The 14,920-nt window shown below is 43.8% G+C and overlaps 1 protein-coding gene across 2 annotated transcripts in view; it reads left to right on the top strand.

Moving 5' to 3' along the window:
• Nucleotides 1-2,327: 2,327 nt before the first annotated feature.
• Nucleotides 2,328-14,920, top strand: part of CMTM7 (CKLF like MARVEL transmembrane domain containing 7) — a 28,372-nt gene continuing 15,779 nt past the window's right edge. Inside the window, exon 1 of one of the 2 annotated variants that reach the window (XM_087770752.1) lies at nt 2,328-2,622. In XM_087770752.1, coding sequence (XP_087626878.1) covers nt 2,464-2,622 — 159 coding nt within the window. In that variant the 5' untranslated portion in view covers nt 2,328-2,463. The remainder of the gene's footprint in view (nt 2,623-14,920) is intronic. The other variant, XM_087770757.1, reaches the window with a different exon arrangement.

The raw sequence follows: 14,920 nt of genomic DNA, 5'->3' as shown, positions 1-14,920 counted from the left end.
CAAATCTGTGAGTTCAAGCCTTAATTCTGAATTTTAAAAAAACACGTACTAGGCAGAAATTTGCTTTATGCTTGGCCTTGCTTTTTTCCACAAACCATAACGTATCTGCCTTGTTCTTTCCTTTTAGAAAGATAATTATCTTACTTCCCATGCTCTTTCTTATCTGTCTCATTTCTCAGCTGTTCCCCAGGTATCAACTGTTTTTCAAGTGTTCTGAAGATCTAGTTAACATGGGAGGAATCAGTGCAAGCTGAGAATTACTTTGGAAGTTTGCTCCTCCCTATTTCAGGCCTGAAGAAAGGCATAAGCACCCAAAAGGTTATCTGTTTCTTCCAGCTCATTAGTCTTAAACACTGATTTGCAAACTATGATGTATACCTTTGTACATTCTAATATTGATAAAGAAGATAAGCTAGCTGTGGTTTATCATATAACAATCAAAACAAGATTTGTGGCTGCAGGCATTGCTTAGTGTGCCCAAGATTGAAAGAAACCTTACTTAAAAGAATAACTTTATTTAAAAGAAATCATTAGTGAAATTCTTAATACAGATATTTAGAAGAATGAACAAAATGCTAATCCACTTGCAAAACGAAGGTATTTGACATTATAAATACCTTGTTTCAGACAGTCTCTCTGAAAAATCCAAGTTGCCCACATACATAAGGATACTTGATGTCAACTTATGGCCATCAAATTTCATTTATCAAGGTGCTGTCGGTACCTCTTATCATCATCATACATGATGCACTTAACGAGTGAAGTAAATAGCATGAGAACTGTAATAAAAACTTCAAATTCAGCAGTGTTTTAGACTGACATTGTGCCAGTGGTTTACAGAAGATGCCTGTATTTCTGAGTAGAAAATATGACTGTTATGCTACTTGCATTAAAGATATTTCTGTTTTACTGAGCTGAACTCAGATCAGCAGGGCCCCAGACATATACACACTTTCAAAGGAAGTTAAGAGCTAAAGAAACTGAATCACCGCGTAAGAAAAACACATTTCTTAATAGGAAGTACAGAAGTTACTAGGACCTTCCTCCACAGGGCTTGCAAGAAGCCTATACATGTGCATGCTTCTGAACTTGAACTGTAAGAAGAAAAGAGGGGAAAAAAGCACCCGTTTAAAAAACAAACAAACACCACCCCAAAACTCTTTCTTAGTAGCTAGGATTTTACTCTTGTGTAGATTGGCAATGTTGTAACTTTGATATCTAATGAAATGAGATAAAATTTGGTGGGACAGGTAATATCTTTTATTGCAGTTACTAGCTGGCTTAATGGAAGCCCAAAACCATGTACTGCTTAGTCTGTTACAGACCATTGCCTACACTGGCAAACCCTGTCTTCCTCATGTAAATTACTTACACTAGCCCCTTATTGGTGTTGGAGATCATCTGAACTTACCTGCCTTCCCTCCCAAGACAGTTTCAATTGCTGAAGGAGCTATTAAATACTAAATGTGAACTGAATGTGCATCCTAACTGCAGAGCAGAGCAGCAGCAGATGGGGTTACTACTTTAATGAGTATAAAAGCGGCATATGCCCAGCTCGGAGGCCTGCTGTGACCTCACTTGTCAGAAAGCAAAACAAGTTATTTTTAAACTTGAGGAAATATATAGCTTCCTTTGCTGAGTTTTGTTAGTATCTCTGCACGATTTAATTCGAACAAAGGGGTTGAGACATTTGGGCAGTCATTACTGCCCATTTAATGCAAGTGTTTTACGAGATCGTGAATCAGAAGGTTTGGGGTTTTTTGGTGCGAATAAACGTGTGGGAAGACGCTGTTTGCAGCTGTACCTCCACTGCGAAGCACCGGAGCAGCTCCCCTCCGAGAACATCGCTGGCCAACTTTTGAACACGCCGAGGGGTCTTTTACCGATGGAGCAACACCGCTAACCGCTGTGGTGGCCGGCTCAGCGTGGAGCTCCCCTCCCGGGACCCCACCATGTCCAGTGAGGCGTCCCTCTCCCTGCTTGGAAACGTTCGGCCTCCCATCTTCATGTAACCCAGCTGCAAAAGGGGGGGACGGCCGCGCGTCCCGTCTGCGGCTGCCGGTCCGGAAAGGCGCTGCGGGAGCGGCGGGTCGGAGCCGCGGCACTGCCGCCCTTTGCCTGCCCGAGCGGGGCTCCCGGGCCCGGCTGCCGGGCTTCGGCCCGGGCCCGACTTCTCCTCCACCTCCCTTCGCGGGAGCCACGGCGCCTTCCCCGCGGGAGGCGAAACGCTCCCGGCCTCTCCTCGCCCGCCCCCTCCGCGGCCCCCGCCCCGCCGCCGCGCCAGCCGGGGAGCGAGCGAGGGCGGGCGGGGAGGCGCCGGGCTCCGCCCGGCCCCTGGCAGCCCCGGGGCGCCGCCGCCGCCCGCCCCTCGCCGCCCCGCCCAGCCCCGTCCCGTCCCATCCCGTCCCGTCCCGTTCCCCTGTCCCGGGCCGGGCGGCGGCGAGGGGAGCGCGGGAGCGAGCCATGTCTCACGGGGCGCGAGTGATCCGCACCGGGGTGAGCAGCGGGGGGGCCGCGGCCCCCCCGGCCGCCACCGCCGCCTCCTCAGCGGGCTCGGACGCGGAGCTCATGGACGGCGCCTATTTCCGCTCCTGCGCCGGCATGCTGAAGGTGGCCCAGATGGTAAGGGGCGAGCGGGGCGGGGGGCGGCCGTTGGGGCCGTTGGGGCCCTCGGCGCGCGCGGGCGCCGCAGTCACCCCTGCTGGGTGTTTCTTTTGGCGCCGGGTCTGGAGAGCGTCGTCGCGGGGTGCCGGGGTGGCCGCTCATCGCCAGTTCGGCCGCTGCGATTTCACTCCTCGGCTCTCGCAGCTCGCGGGAAGAAGAAAAGTCCGGGTTCCTCTGGCAAAGCCAAGCGTTGAGGTCTGTCAGAAGCTGCCTTTGCGTTTTCCTCGGGCAGCAACGCGCGCTTCTCTTCAGACGGACGTGTGCGAGCCCAGAGGAACGCTACTTGCTCCAAGTACTGCGTAGTATTGTCTTGATAATGGTAGCTATTGGTAATGATTAGCATTAACAACTTTTTGCCTTTAATAATAATAATAATGGTAACGCCATGATGCGAAGGCACATCGTGCCCCAGTGGAATGCCTCATTCCTTAGAATGGGTAAGTTTGTGGGGGAAAGCGGGGCCGAGTGCCAGCGCCGACAGTGGGCTGGTAAGGGTGGGCACCATGGCTGAAACTGCTAGTCCGGCTGGCTCCATGCCCTGGCTGTCGGAGACCTCCAGGCAGTGACCCAGTGAGCCAGGGAGGGATCTGGGAGATGTATGACTGGAAAGCAGAAATTCAGAAGAAACCTATAGAAATCTGGATTTGAGCTGATGCCTTAACTTGACTCAGTGCACGAAATTTTGCTCCATCCAGATACGGAGAGGATTAACAGATGGATAAGCTCTTTCTCATTTCTGTGGCACATAATTGTCTATGGAGCGATTTGTCAGCTTAATTCCAGTAATGGCAGCAAATAATGGCTAGGAAAGAGCATGGACGACAGCACATAGCGATACCTCCTCACATACATTCTCATCCTGCAAAAACTCGTACCTCGACAACGTTTTGTGCTGGAGTTGTTGCCTTCATTTTTTATAAACCCCAATGCCTTTTTTTCCCCCCCTGCCTTTATTTGTCTAGTCCTTTTTTAAAAATTCTGTAAGTTATTAGCATCCAGAGTCCTAAATTGACATTAGAAGTTAGGAATCATTTTGTTCTAGGTTACTGTGGAGTAATATCAAATCCTGAAGTTTCTCTTTAAAAGCTGCCCAGTTTCTTCCAGTTGATTAATAGCCATCAGCTGCCCTTAGAAATGAGCCTGGGTAGCAAGAGACCTAGTGGAATGTGACTGGGCATGGCTACCTGCACCTGCAGAGCGTTTGTGCTGCACTCCTGAGACCTTGGGCTTGTCCCTCACTATGAATTGTGTTCCGTAGGAATACGAAGTCATCTGCTGCCTTCTCTTCGCCTGGGTTGTTCGCAAACCATTGCGTGGATCTGGAGTGTCTTTTCAGGAGACAAACGACATTCTTTTGAGCGTGTGTCTACATTGCAAATGAATCTGTAGTCCTAAACCAGTAGACTTGTGCTTTGCTGATGAGCTAAAAGTCTCTTTATCCTTTTGCTTTCACCACTGTGGAAAGAACAGGTCCTTTTATGGACTAGAAATACCTAGTCCTCTCTGCTCTCCATCCTGCTGTGGTGTCACTACAGCTGTGACGTATGACTCTTAGAGCTCGCACAGGCGTGCTTATTTGTGCTGAAATTTCAGGGTTTGGTACACGTATGAAGTGTGTGTATATATACTTTACATGTTTTTATGTAATGTCTGTAAATCTATGTAATTTTATGTAATACTTCACATAAAGTATTATTTTATCAATGCTGTTCAATATCAAATTCATCAGAATTTAAACTAGTGGCTTTCTGCGGTGACGTTAACTGAAGCTAAAAAAATGTAAATTAGTTCCCCTTAGCACTCTTTCAGCTTCACCTCCTTACATTTTTCTGCTTTCCAGCTTGCCTGTAAATAACATCAGTAGGAGTTACCTCGGGTATCCAAGGAACTTTGGGCAAATGAACTCCTTTTAATATGGTATCACGATGGTGTCTTCTTCACAAATAATTCCCGAAGAAAATTAAACGTTTGTGCTGCAGTGTGCAGAAATAACCAGGATAGGTTAGTTCTAGATTAACTCCTGCACCCAATAAAAAACGGAGAGCTAAATATTTTTGCAACTCTCCTTTATCTCTTCTCAGACAGTATTTCCACTGTGTCCATGGGTCCATTTGTATTAGTATTCAGTTCTTCTAGTAAGAAGTGTTTGCAGTGTCCTTCTTTGAAAATAATTCTTTATGGTAAATCTATAACCATTTCTGCATTAGTGTTAATGTGGCTGTGTGCAGTCTTACTAAGAAGGAGAACAATTTGCGGGCAGAAGACAAGGGTAAAGTCTTTTGGGTTAGATGTATATCACATTAAATTGCGTAGTGGGCCTCTGAATGGTTGTGGTTATGAAGAGGAAACATTACTGTTTCTGTTTTCTCTTTCTTCGTCAATCCATTTTACTAAGAAGTAAATGATGTGAGAGAGAACAAGAAAGAAGCATTTCATCATTTACTGTAACGTTAAGGGTTGTTAGCAGTGCTTGCAACCTGAAAGAAAATTTGATTGTATGTATATGTGCATGAAATAATTCTAATAGATGACAACAATATGCTATGGAAATCATACAAAGGAAATAGATAATGTTACAGCTGTTCTTCTGTAAGAAAGATCATAACACAAGGACTGAAACTCAGATATCTTGGACAAGATGAAGAGATGGTGCAGCAATCTGATGATTACTGAATTGTTGATAATGTCTAAATATTACCAGTGCTTTCTCTTCAAATTCTAGGAGCTGTGGTGTCTAGCATAGAATGAAATTAGAAAGTAAAAAATGTGTTTCTTGCCTGTAAGCCTACACAAATTCCTTTACTTTTTTGCTAAAGAATTTCTTTAGCCTTGCAGAATGATTATAGCTTTGAAAAGGTAATGCATTTTATGCATTGAGTTCGTGGCTTTCTAATGCTTAGGGAATGGTCTGCAAATATTTTGAAAATAAAATGGAGGAGGCTTGTGTATTTTACATGGCAGTAAGACAGTTTGAAAGCTGTTTTGCATGCGTGAGTATTACTAATGTTAGTAGGGGCTCCATTTTCAACATCCAGTCTGAATTGACGCTCTGACTTTAACAGGAAGTTATGAAGTATCTTCAACATCTAACCCACTTCAACTGGTTTAACTTGATGGTGATTAATGTAGCTTTTTCTTTTTTTTTTTTTTTTTTTAAATATATTTGCAGTTTTACCAAGATCTCTCATATTCACAGGTATACATGCAGGATTCCGTTGTGGCCACCTTGGTTCTATAGCAGCAGTGTACTAAGTAAGTGTATGAGTGGGTATGTACCAGTGTGCACAACACACTTATACCTGAGAAGTTAAATAACTTGAATTTTAGCAAGCTTGGCAAAATCAACACACGTGGCAATCTTCAGTATGCTACACTAACTGTGCTGATTTGTTTGAAGCACATTTGCTCTGTGTCCATGCTACCGCTGGCTTGTTTTATTGTAAGACTTCTTAGAAACCTATGTTACTACTTCTCAGTAGATCGGTTCTTGGAAGCCTTTTGAGGCATCCTGTGCCATTAGAGACAGTGGTATGAATTTGCATCCGTATTCTCACCAGGGTGGCTCAAGTGGCAGTGTTTATAGATCGAAACAAGTCTCTTCAGCTGAATTTCTTGTGGAGCCATGCCCTTATGTGCCTTTTGTATTTTCACAACTGAAGTCTGGAGGATGCCACAGACACTGTATTAGACTAGGTCCTGCTTTCAGCACAGCCCATGTTGGACAGTGGAGCCTATACAGGTATCCTACCATCTTCAGCAGTTGGCTGGTAGGAATGGCTGTGATTGTATCATCTGTCCAAAGTGTCTGAGGCAGAGATTTGCAAGAGTATGACCAATACAGACTGAAGAGAGAAAAGTGTTGAGAGCTCACATGCAGGAGAGCCATCACGGCACAGGACATGCTTGTGTAGGTCTCTGAGGCTTCTCAAACTGTTCTTGGACTGTTCCTTGTTTCTGGACTCTGAGAGATGCAGAGGTGGCCCATGGCCTTTTGCCCCTCTTTCACCTCCTTCAGGTTGGGCCAAGCTAACTGACCAGTTCAGACTGAAGGCGATTGTTCCCACAATGACACTCTTGTTACTGAGAGGACAATAGTTCTGGCACAGTTAAGCTCAGCCTCAGAATACAGGGTGTTTTAAGCTAAAACCAGCGCTGATTCTTTTAGCTCAATATGAACCAGGAAAGAGCAGTTTCACCAGACAGAAAAGAAGAAAATCAAAATGATCTTGTCAAGGCTGAAGAAAAATTTACAAACAATTGCAAGGTAAAAAAGGATAAACTCAATAAATGTTGACTTAACAACATTATTTTAACTTGTTAAAAATACTAAGGCAATAGTTAAAGCTTTTCTGCTGAGTATCTATTTAATTTCCAAAGTATGTCTTGACAAAAGCAATGACATACTTGATAAGTTAATAGCCAACAAGACAGTCTGTAAGTTTGAGTAATTTTGAAGTGTGCTGAAACCTCTCTGGGTTATTTGTGTACAAACATACAGTTGAATAATAGTATTCAAGAGAATATTAATACGTCTAACACTGAAAGCTAGAAAATGCTGGCAGTTAGGTTGCTGGAGCCAAGATCAATTTCTGAATGTGTTGGATATCAGACAAATTTACTGGGGAGCTAAATTCAGAAGAAGTTAGAATATGAAAAGAAAGCAAAATCTGTTAGTGGAAGAAAACAATTCCTAATCAAAACCATTGATACAGGAAAAGGAAATTCATAAAAGCAAATGATGCTTGGAGTGATTTGAGAGCTACTCAATCTTCTAACTTGTTCTTGAACCTGAAACATCTTTCTGTCCCTGGAGGTGATTGAAGTAAAACATCTAATTCTTTGCAGCAGCATGTCAGTGATGTATGATTTTGCCTGTATGGTCAATATGCTGCTCACTCAGAAGAGAGGGATTCTGGTGATAAAGCAGAGATGCTGAACCTGTAAGCCTGTCTCTGGGTCCTGTGTAGACTGCACTTTCCACTTTCCCCTACTATCGCTCTGCCTATAGCTCTTCCAAAGGAAAATAATGGCCAGACGTAACAAGCTTCGCGAAAGTTGCGGGATGCTAACCTACAAAGCTTAGATTCAAACAGTTCTGTGTTCTGCTTGACTTTTCATCTGGCTGATAACAGAAAACATGAAAAATAATGCTGTAATAGCTATCGGTGATGTCATGACATATTATACAAAAAGTCTTATTTTGAGGCATGCAGGAGGCATTTTATGTTTGCAAAGAAAATAATAATTGAGGACACACACACGCCCCCCAGAATGTGCAGGTGTCTTCAGTCTGCAACTGTGTGATAAACTACTGGCTGAGCAATAAGAAATGGGACATGTTTTTAGCAGCTAAGTTATTTTCAGGCCAAGGTCAGAGCTATGTGTTGTAGCTGCTAATTATTTTTGTTGTTCTGCTAGAAGCTGCAGTAAAAGGACCTTGCTTGGCATGCTGAGCAAATATCTAAGTCTCAGATGGCTCCAAAGTAAGCAGGAGCACTTGAGTGAGGAATGTCCAAGCTTAGTAATTAAAACCAATAGGTCTGGGAAGTCCTGTTATTTTCACTCTGAGATCACCGAAACAGGCTGGCTTGGCCAGTTGTATTTTTTTCCATGCCTCTGCTCTGGGTGGCCATTTTGCAGTTTCTGCCCAGGTATTTGCGTAAGAGCTGGGAGCAAACAGTGTTGCTCTGTGTGTTAACCAAGGAGTGTTTGGTGGTAAGCTGACACAGTTTTATTTGATGAGACAAAACTTCACAAGCAACACCAGTTTATGGAATTTTCCCTTTCTGTCTCACCTCCATGCAGCCATTCACAAGTGATGCAGCTGTTCACAAGGTTACTCAGTAAACCAAACTGGGGAACTGATTTAGCTTTACTTCAGCTTTCCTTCAGTTTTCCTTTTTTCATAAGAGTTTTTAGAGAACAGTGCAGCTGTAGAGACTACTGTCAGCAAGAGCAAGTGTCTGGCGTATAAGGGCAGGAACTACATAAGCCTGAAGTGGTTCCATGCGCTTCAAACCACAAGCTGAGAATGTAGTCCTTTTTCTCTTGGGCAGGGGAAGGTTTTGTGCCATCTGTTTTAATTTCTGCCTCAGCAAAAAACAAACTAGTAATTTTTCTGATGTTGAAACTGCTCTAGAAGGCTAAGAAATCAACTCCAGTACATTTTGTAAAAAGACAAAGTCATTGTTAAACACTAGGGAATCTCTGTTCTGAATGCATCAGTGAATGGTTTATTTGTATCCTAAAAGAGGCTTCCTAAAAGCACGAAGTTGGAGCTACTCTTCATTGCTTATTTGACCTGTCCGTTAGGATTTGTTGCAATATCTTCATTAGCAACCTGAGTGCATGTAGTGCTCTTCGTATAGAGGTGATTGAAGAAGGGTTAGCAAATACACTTTCTGAAACAAAAAAAAGGAAATGAAGCCTAGAAATTTACCACATCACCTGAGATGTGTTTAGTATGCTTGAAAGAGTAGAGTGAAGTATTGGCAGTGGTTTCCTGGCACATTTGTTTTACAGGAAGTTAAATTTGCAAATGCCATTTAAAAATCTTAGTCAGGTGTACATGGTGTCCGTGGATAATAAGATGTGGTGAAAAGCATGGATTCTTACTGCTTTGTGACTTCCCTTTAAGATGTGCAAGTGCGGTGTGTTCCCTGTCTTCACTCTCTTTGGGGATGGTGTCCCTTTGAACATCCTCCTCTCCTGCCACAGAGAAGCAGAAAGCAGGGGATCAGTTCTTTCCAAGTGCGGTCTCCATCTGCTCAGAACCTGTGAATGATAAAGAGCATCTTGCCAAGCATCCTTCACTGGGTTCCAGGGCTGTAGATGCTGGAACAATTTGTTGTGTCTCATCGTGATCCAGTAAAGCCATGGCTATACCTCAGTGAGGGCGGTATACCTGACCGTGAGGCTCTGTTAGGTACCTGCTCTGCATTACCAGGGTAATGGGGTATCGTCCCCCAAAGCCAGACAGTGTTTGCTTACTATGAGTAAGTGTTTCCTCCGCTCCCCTCCCTGGGGAGTCCTTGTGAGGTATTCGCTCAGTACTGCGGCTGAGTTGTCTCCTTTGCGCTATTGTCACGTCATGTGCGCCGTGGCCTTGTCCTCCTATTCTGTGGTGAGATGTAAAGTATACAGCAGCCAGAAATTGCTACTTTCTGTACACAGAGATCAAACTCTAAAATTGCCGTGATTTTCTTTCACCCACCTGTGAGCTTCCTCTTTTTTGCATAACTCAGATTCTTAAGGGATCATCACGGCTGAAACAACCCCCTGCACTGCGATGCTGGTAATTTGATGAATGTAATGGCAAGTACAAATGTGTCTGACTGGTCAAAGCTAGGTGTCTGCAGCTTTCAAAGCCAAAGCAACTTTGGCTGCTGTTCTTGCAACAATGGCAGCAGCTGCAACGCTGATGGTTTCCTCTCCTGCTCACAGCTTCCCTTAAGGAAAATGGAAATGCGATGATGACAAGATTGAGAAGCTGCTTCAAGGGGGAATTTTCTTAGAATGTTTTGGTGGGGTTTTTTTGGTTTGTTTTTTGTGTTTGGTTGGTTTTGGTTTTTTTTTTTTAAATGCCATTAGTGAGTTCAAGAAACAAGTACTGACAGCTGGGAGAGAAGTATGCTGTTAACCCGAGATGACCAGCAGCAGCTGCAGAACTACAGAACGACTTAGCATACTTTCCTGCAAGTCTGTAATCACACTCTGGGAAGGCCACTTCAAGAGCTCTTTCATCTGTTTGGGAAAAACACAGTCCCCAGTTGCTGCTTGTCACCTGCTGGCTAATTGAGCTTTTTGTAGATTGCTTGAGTGAAGCTTCCTAGTAGACACGGGAATGCTGTCCCAGTGTGTTTGAGAGGGCTGCTGGTCTCCAGGTGGTCACTGAAAGCTGTCAGCTGCGACAGTGCCACTGGGGAATCTCATCTATTCTCAGTTTTCCCCCCTTCATTCATCGCCCTTCACTTCTCTGGTACCTTGCCGAGCATCAAGTGTTTGCACTTAGAAAAGGGCAATCTTTTGTCTGCTAAGGCCTGGTCTGATCCAGCAGCCAGGTTGTGATGATGCCGGTTGGTCTGGAAATTGTCATGATGTTAGCATTTTCGGGAACTTTCACCTGTTTTTTCTGATAAAAATTATGATGTGCCAGCACAGCTAACAACATGGACTTCGGTGGTATAAGCAAGTCCTCCTCTTATTCGAGGAGACCTTGCTCAAGGCTCCGTTGCCATGGCTAACAAAGCCTTTGCTGGAGATGACAGATATGAACTTTTTAACTGCTGTCTGTGCGACTGCCAGATGTCAGTGTGGTGTTCTCTGGAGCAGGGAGAGATATGGCAGGTGTTAACTGAAGATTTGAATCAGTCAAGCAATAAATGCCTCAGACAATGAGAATGGGTTGTGTTGTGAGCAGCATCTGTAAGGGCGAGTGATGAACAGATTGCTTTCTGAGGGTTAGCAGGCATAGGCACTGACGCTGCACTGAGCGGTTTGCAAGACATTCCTTATCTTGGTAACAACTTTCAGGAAGATGAGATTGCACATGCTTTTTATTTTTTGTGCATCTAGTTTGATAGGTTACTAGAATGACTGTTGCCGTGAGGTACTGGTTTTGTATTATATTTCCTATTCAAGTTTTAAGTAGCAGTATGCTGTCAGATATGTATTAGATATCCAGGTCAAGGGGGAAACTTTGCAGCTTGCTGTGCAGAGTTTGTGGGTGTTTGTTAATAATAAACACTGTGTACCCTGGGCTTTAAGCAGCCAGCCAGTCTGAGCCAGGCTTGGCTAGTCAGCCAGCGTGGGCTCCTTCTCTGTAGGTGGTATTGCCATGCATGGTTGGTAAATCCATTTTTAGACAGCCATGAACTTTATCTACAAGAGCTCTATAGCTCACAAGTAAGGATTAAGCTCTTTCTGTATCGTATATTACTGACAATATAGGACTTTATGGACTATTTAGAGAGCAAACAATACAAACAACCTAAACAATATATCTGAGAATGGTTCAGAGCAGTGGTTTCGGAGGTGCCTTGCTCCTACAAGCAGCTCTTCTTCCCAGCTGACTAAAAGGACGTATGGCAGGTGAGGTGGGCAATCTCCTGCCCCCAAGGAGGGCTCCCTCTCCAGACCCAGGGGTGGTGAACTCTGTTGCTGCTTTTGCAGCAACAGCCTCAAAGGACAAAGTTCTCCAGCAATGTTTACATACCTTAGGTGTCTTTGTACCTCCATGAGCATGTATATTCCTGTACACCATTGTTGGATTCCTTTCTGCCATCGAGAGCCACTTTCCTGCCATTCCTTAAGAGAGCTCAAACCTGTTAATTTTTAGGTTCTACCAAACGCACTTTTGCTGGCCTACAGTTCTCTTCTCCTGGGCCATTTCTTTTTCTTGCCTCAGAAGCACCTTGTGTGCTTGAGGTAGTCTTTCCCTGTTTACACAAACCTATCCACACTGTGGACTGTCTTCTCCTGTCATTCTGTCTGACTCTTGGGTTTACCAGAGCAAGAGAACAGTTAACATGGCTGTCTAGGAGGATCTAGATGTTGGAAGTGTTGGCTTTGCAGAGGGGAGAAGTAACAATCACAGCTTGCTGTGCAATTTCTGAATCTGCAGAGATTTGCTTATGTTAATCCCTACATTTTTGGTTGCTATCACCGGATCCTCCACTTTTTACTAGAGGACTCTGGAGATTTGAGTCTCTTACAAAGTTTTTTACTTCCTATAATCTTCTGAGTTGTGATATAGGGATTCTCCCTACCATGCAAGATAGATGGTCTTCTACAGTGGAGTGAATTACAGCAGGAGCCACGTGCATGCATGCTTTTTGCAGCAATCAGGTAGTATTTTTCTAAATGGGCTTGGTGGTGTAGGATGTGGGTTCCTAGTGAGCACCACAACCAGTACATTACCTGGGAGGAGGGCAGAGAGCATGGGCAGAGCCAGTGATTGTATCTGTGCATCTGCAGAGAAAACCAATTATAGAAGATGTGTCCCTGCTTTTACCTGAAACAGCAGGTTCACCTATGATTTGGGGATTATGACTTGATTTGAGATGGGAGAGACCACTGGAGGGGGTGGCAGGCTAGCTGTTACATGGGGGTAATTGCCTGCACAGAGAAGTAATTCCTTATTAATAGATGGACAAGCTATGTGCTTGCAAGGTGTAGAGGCTGGCTTTGTCCAGAGTAGTCCTGGCTTTGTCCAGAGTAGTACCTTCAGTCATTGCAGGTGTCTAGAAAGGCATAAACACCTCTTTGAGAGTTAGAAGGAAAGCAGCGGTGTTTCCCAGAGTTACAGCCCTGGTAGGGCATTTGCTGTGTTTAAAATTCTGTTCCTGTCCTTTGCAGACATGCTAGCAGTCAGCTGTGCCACTAATACTGTTTTGCAATGAGTTTTACGTGTTTGGGGAATTGTTTTTGACTTGAATATGGCACTTGTGCAATGTTACTCAATTATCACCTACATTGCTGCAGTATTTTGAGTGTTGTGTGTGTGCATCTTTTATGTAGATTGGAAAAACTTACTGATAGTGCTTTTACAGTTGAAATGTTTTAAATTTAAAAGTTGATTTTTAAAACAAATCTGATCAATATTGGAGAGAAAAGAAATAAAATTATGAGGTGGTTGTTGGTAACAGACTTGCATTATGGGTTTTTTTAAATTAATTTGCTGCCTGATAAGAATATAGCATATTCTTTGCCATATAACTGTAAAGTCCTCAGCTTTCAGTTAATAACATACAGGATGGTATGGTGTCTTCCAGTGTGGTGCAGTGGTGGTGCAGGCAGCTGTGGGGATTGAGGCAGGGAGCTAGTTAAGCCGGCAGTCGTGGAATTGAAGTATTGCATACACTGGACTTAATTGTAGCTGGTCATTACAAAGAATTGCCTTTTTAATGACCATGGCTAACACCCTGTAACAAGGGCTCTTCAATAATGTCATTCATATGCTGGTTCTGTGATTACCCCACATCCTTTTTTACCACCAAGGCCTGTACTTGAGCAGGTAGATAACTTGTTATTAATAAAGAATACCACTTGCTTGTATTTAGGATTGTCCTCTTATCTGGGTTGTAGAGGGTCTGAATAAGATTATTTTGCCTTTTCTCACCCTCCCACCATTTTAATCTTCAATAAATAGCCTGTGGATGGGCGTGCACAAGAAAAGTCACTTATCAGAGGCCAGGCAGCCTCCTTATTTTAGCAAAGCAGCCAGACAAGGAGGAAATCTGCCCAGACGCAGGGGCTGAGAGATTATTGTGCAGCCAAAGATTGACTGCTTCACAGAACCATGCACTTGAAGGCAGCTGATTTCATCTGTCATTAGTGAAGTTTTAAATGGACTGGGTTTTTTATCTGCCTTTTCTAGTAGGGGTTTGGCTGTTACAGCTCCCATTTCCAACACTGCCCTGGAAGAAGGAAATCTCAATTACAGCAAGCAGTCAATGTTGTTGCTTAAATTAGCTGAACCAGTCTTGCATGAACTACAATTGTAACCTTGGCCTGCTCTTCGCTCATCTTTCTGTTTTGGGAAGCTGTTCAAAAAAATTATTCTATTCTGTCCAGAAATATGTACTTAATAATATATGGGCGTTGCTTCACTGTGTTGAGGTGTAACATTCAGAAATGGTACAGCTGCAGTCAGTGACATTTCTCCAGGGCATGGTTGTCCTGATTGGCTCACTTAGGGATGGAAAATTGCGCTTACTATCTTGGCTAGTGTCAGAAGCTGGAAACTTTGACTTTTTTTCATTCAAATATGGAAAGCATTTAACTCATTATATTGTTTTTTTTAAAAGACTGTGATAAAACTGGATATGAGTCAGTGGTGTCCCTTGCTCCAAATCTGTAGACAGACAGTTTTTGTACTATTGCTTGCACTAGGACTTGGGTAAGTTTTAAGAGAGTGGAAATCGACCAGTTTTTATCAATGTCATGGATAGTTCTCAGGGTCCTCCTCTTTTCAGATTCAGGAGTAGGGACATTAAAGCAGTACAAAGATTCATCAGTGCTCCAGCAAGTGCAATGGAGAAGCTCTCCTCTCAATGCTGTTTTACAGCATCCGGGGGAAAAAAAAAAAAAAGCTGTTTCTGTCTTCTAGGGGTTAAATTGTCAGAGAAGGATGGAAAGGAAAAGCACTTTCAGGTATTGCCAACTACCAACTGGAGACTAGTAAGCCAGAGCTGCTGCCTACAGTCTTTGTACAGGTGTAGCATCATGCTGAACCCCATCCCCTGACCTTTTTCCC

Source organism: Nipponia nippon, unplaced genomic scaffold, assembly GCF_047370975.1.
Source record: "Nipponia nippon isolate SJK-2023a ecotype South Korea unplaced genomic scaffold, ASM4737097v1 scaffold_1, whole genome shotgun sequence".
Lineage (NCBI taxonomy): Eukaryota > Metazoa > Chordata > Aves > Pelecaniformes > Threskiornithidae > Nipponia > Nipponia nippon.
Note: the sequence above shows the minus strand (reverse complement) of the source record. Positions and strands in the feature narration are given on the sequence as shown.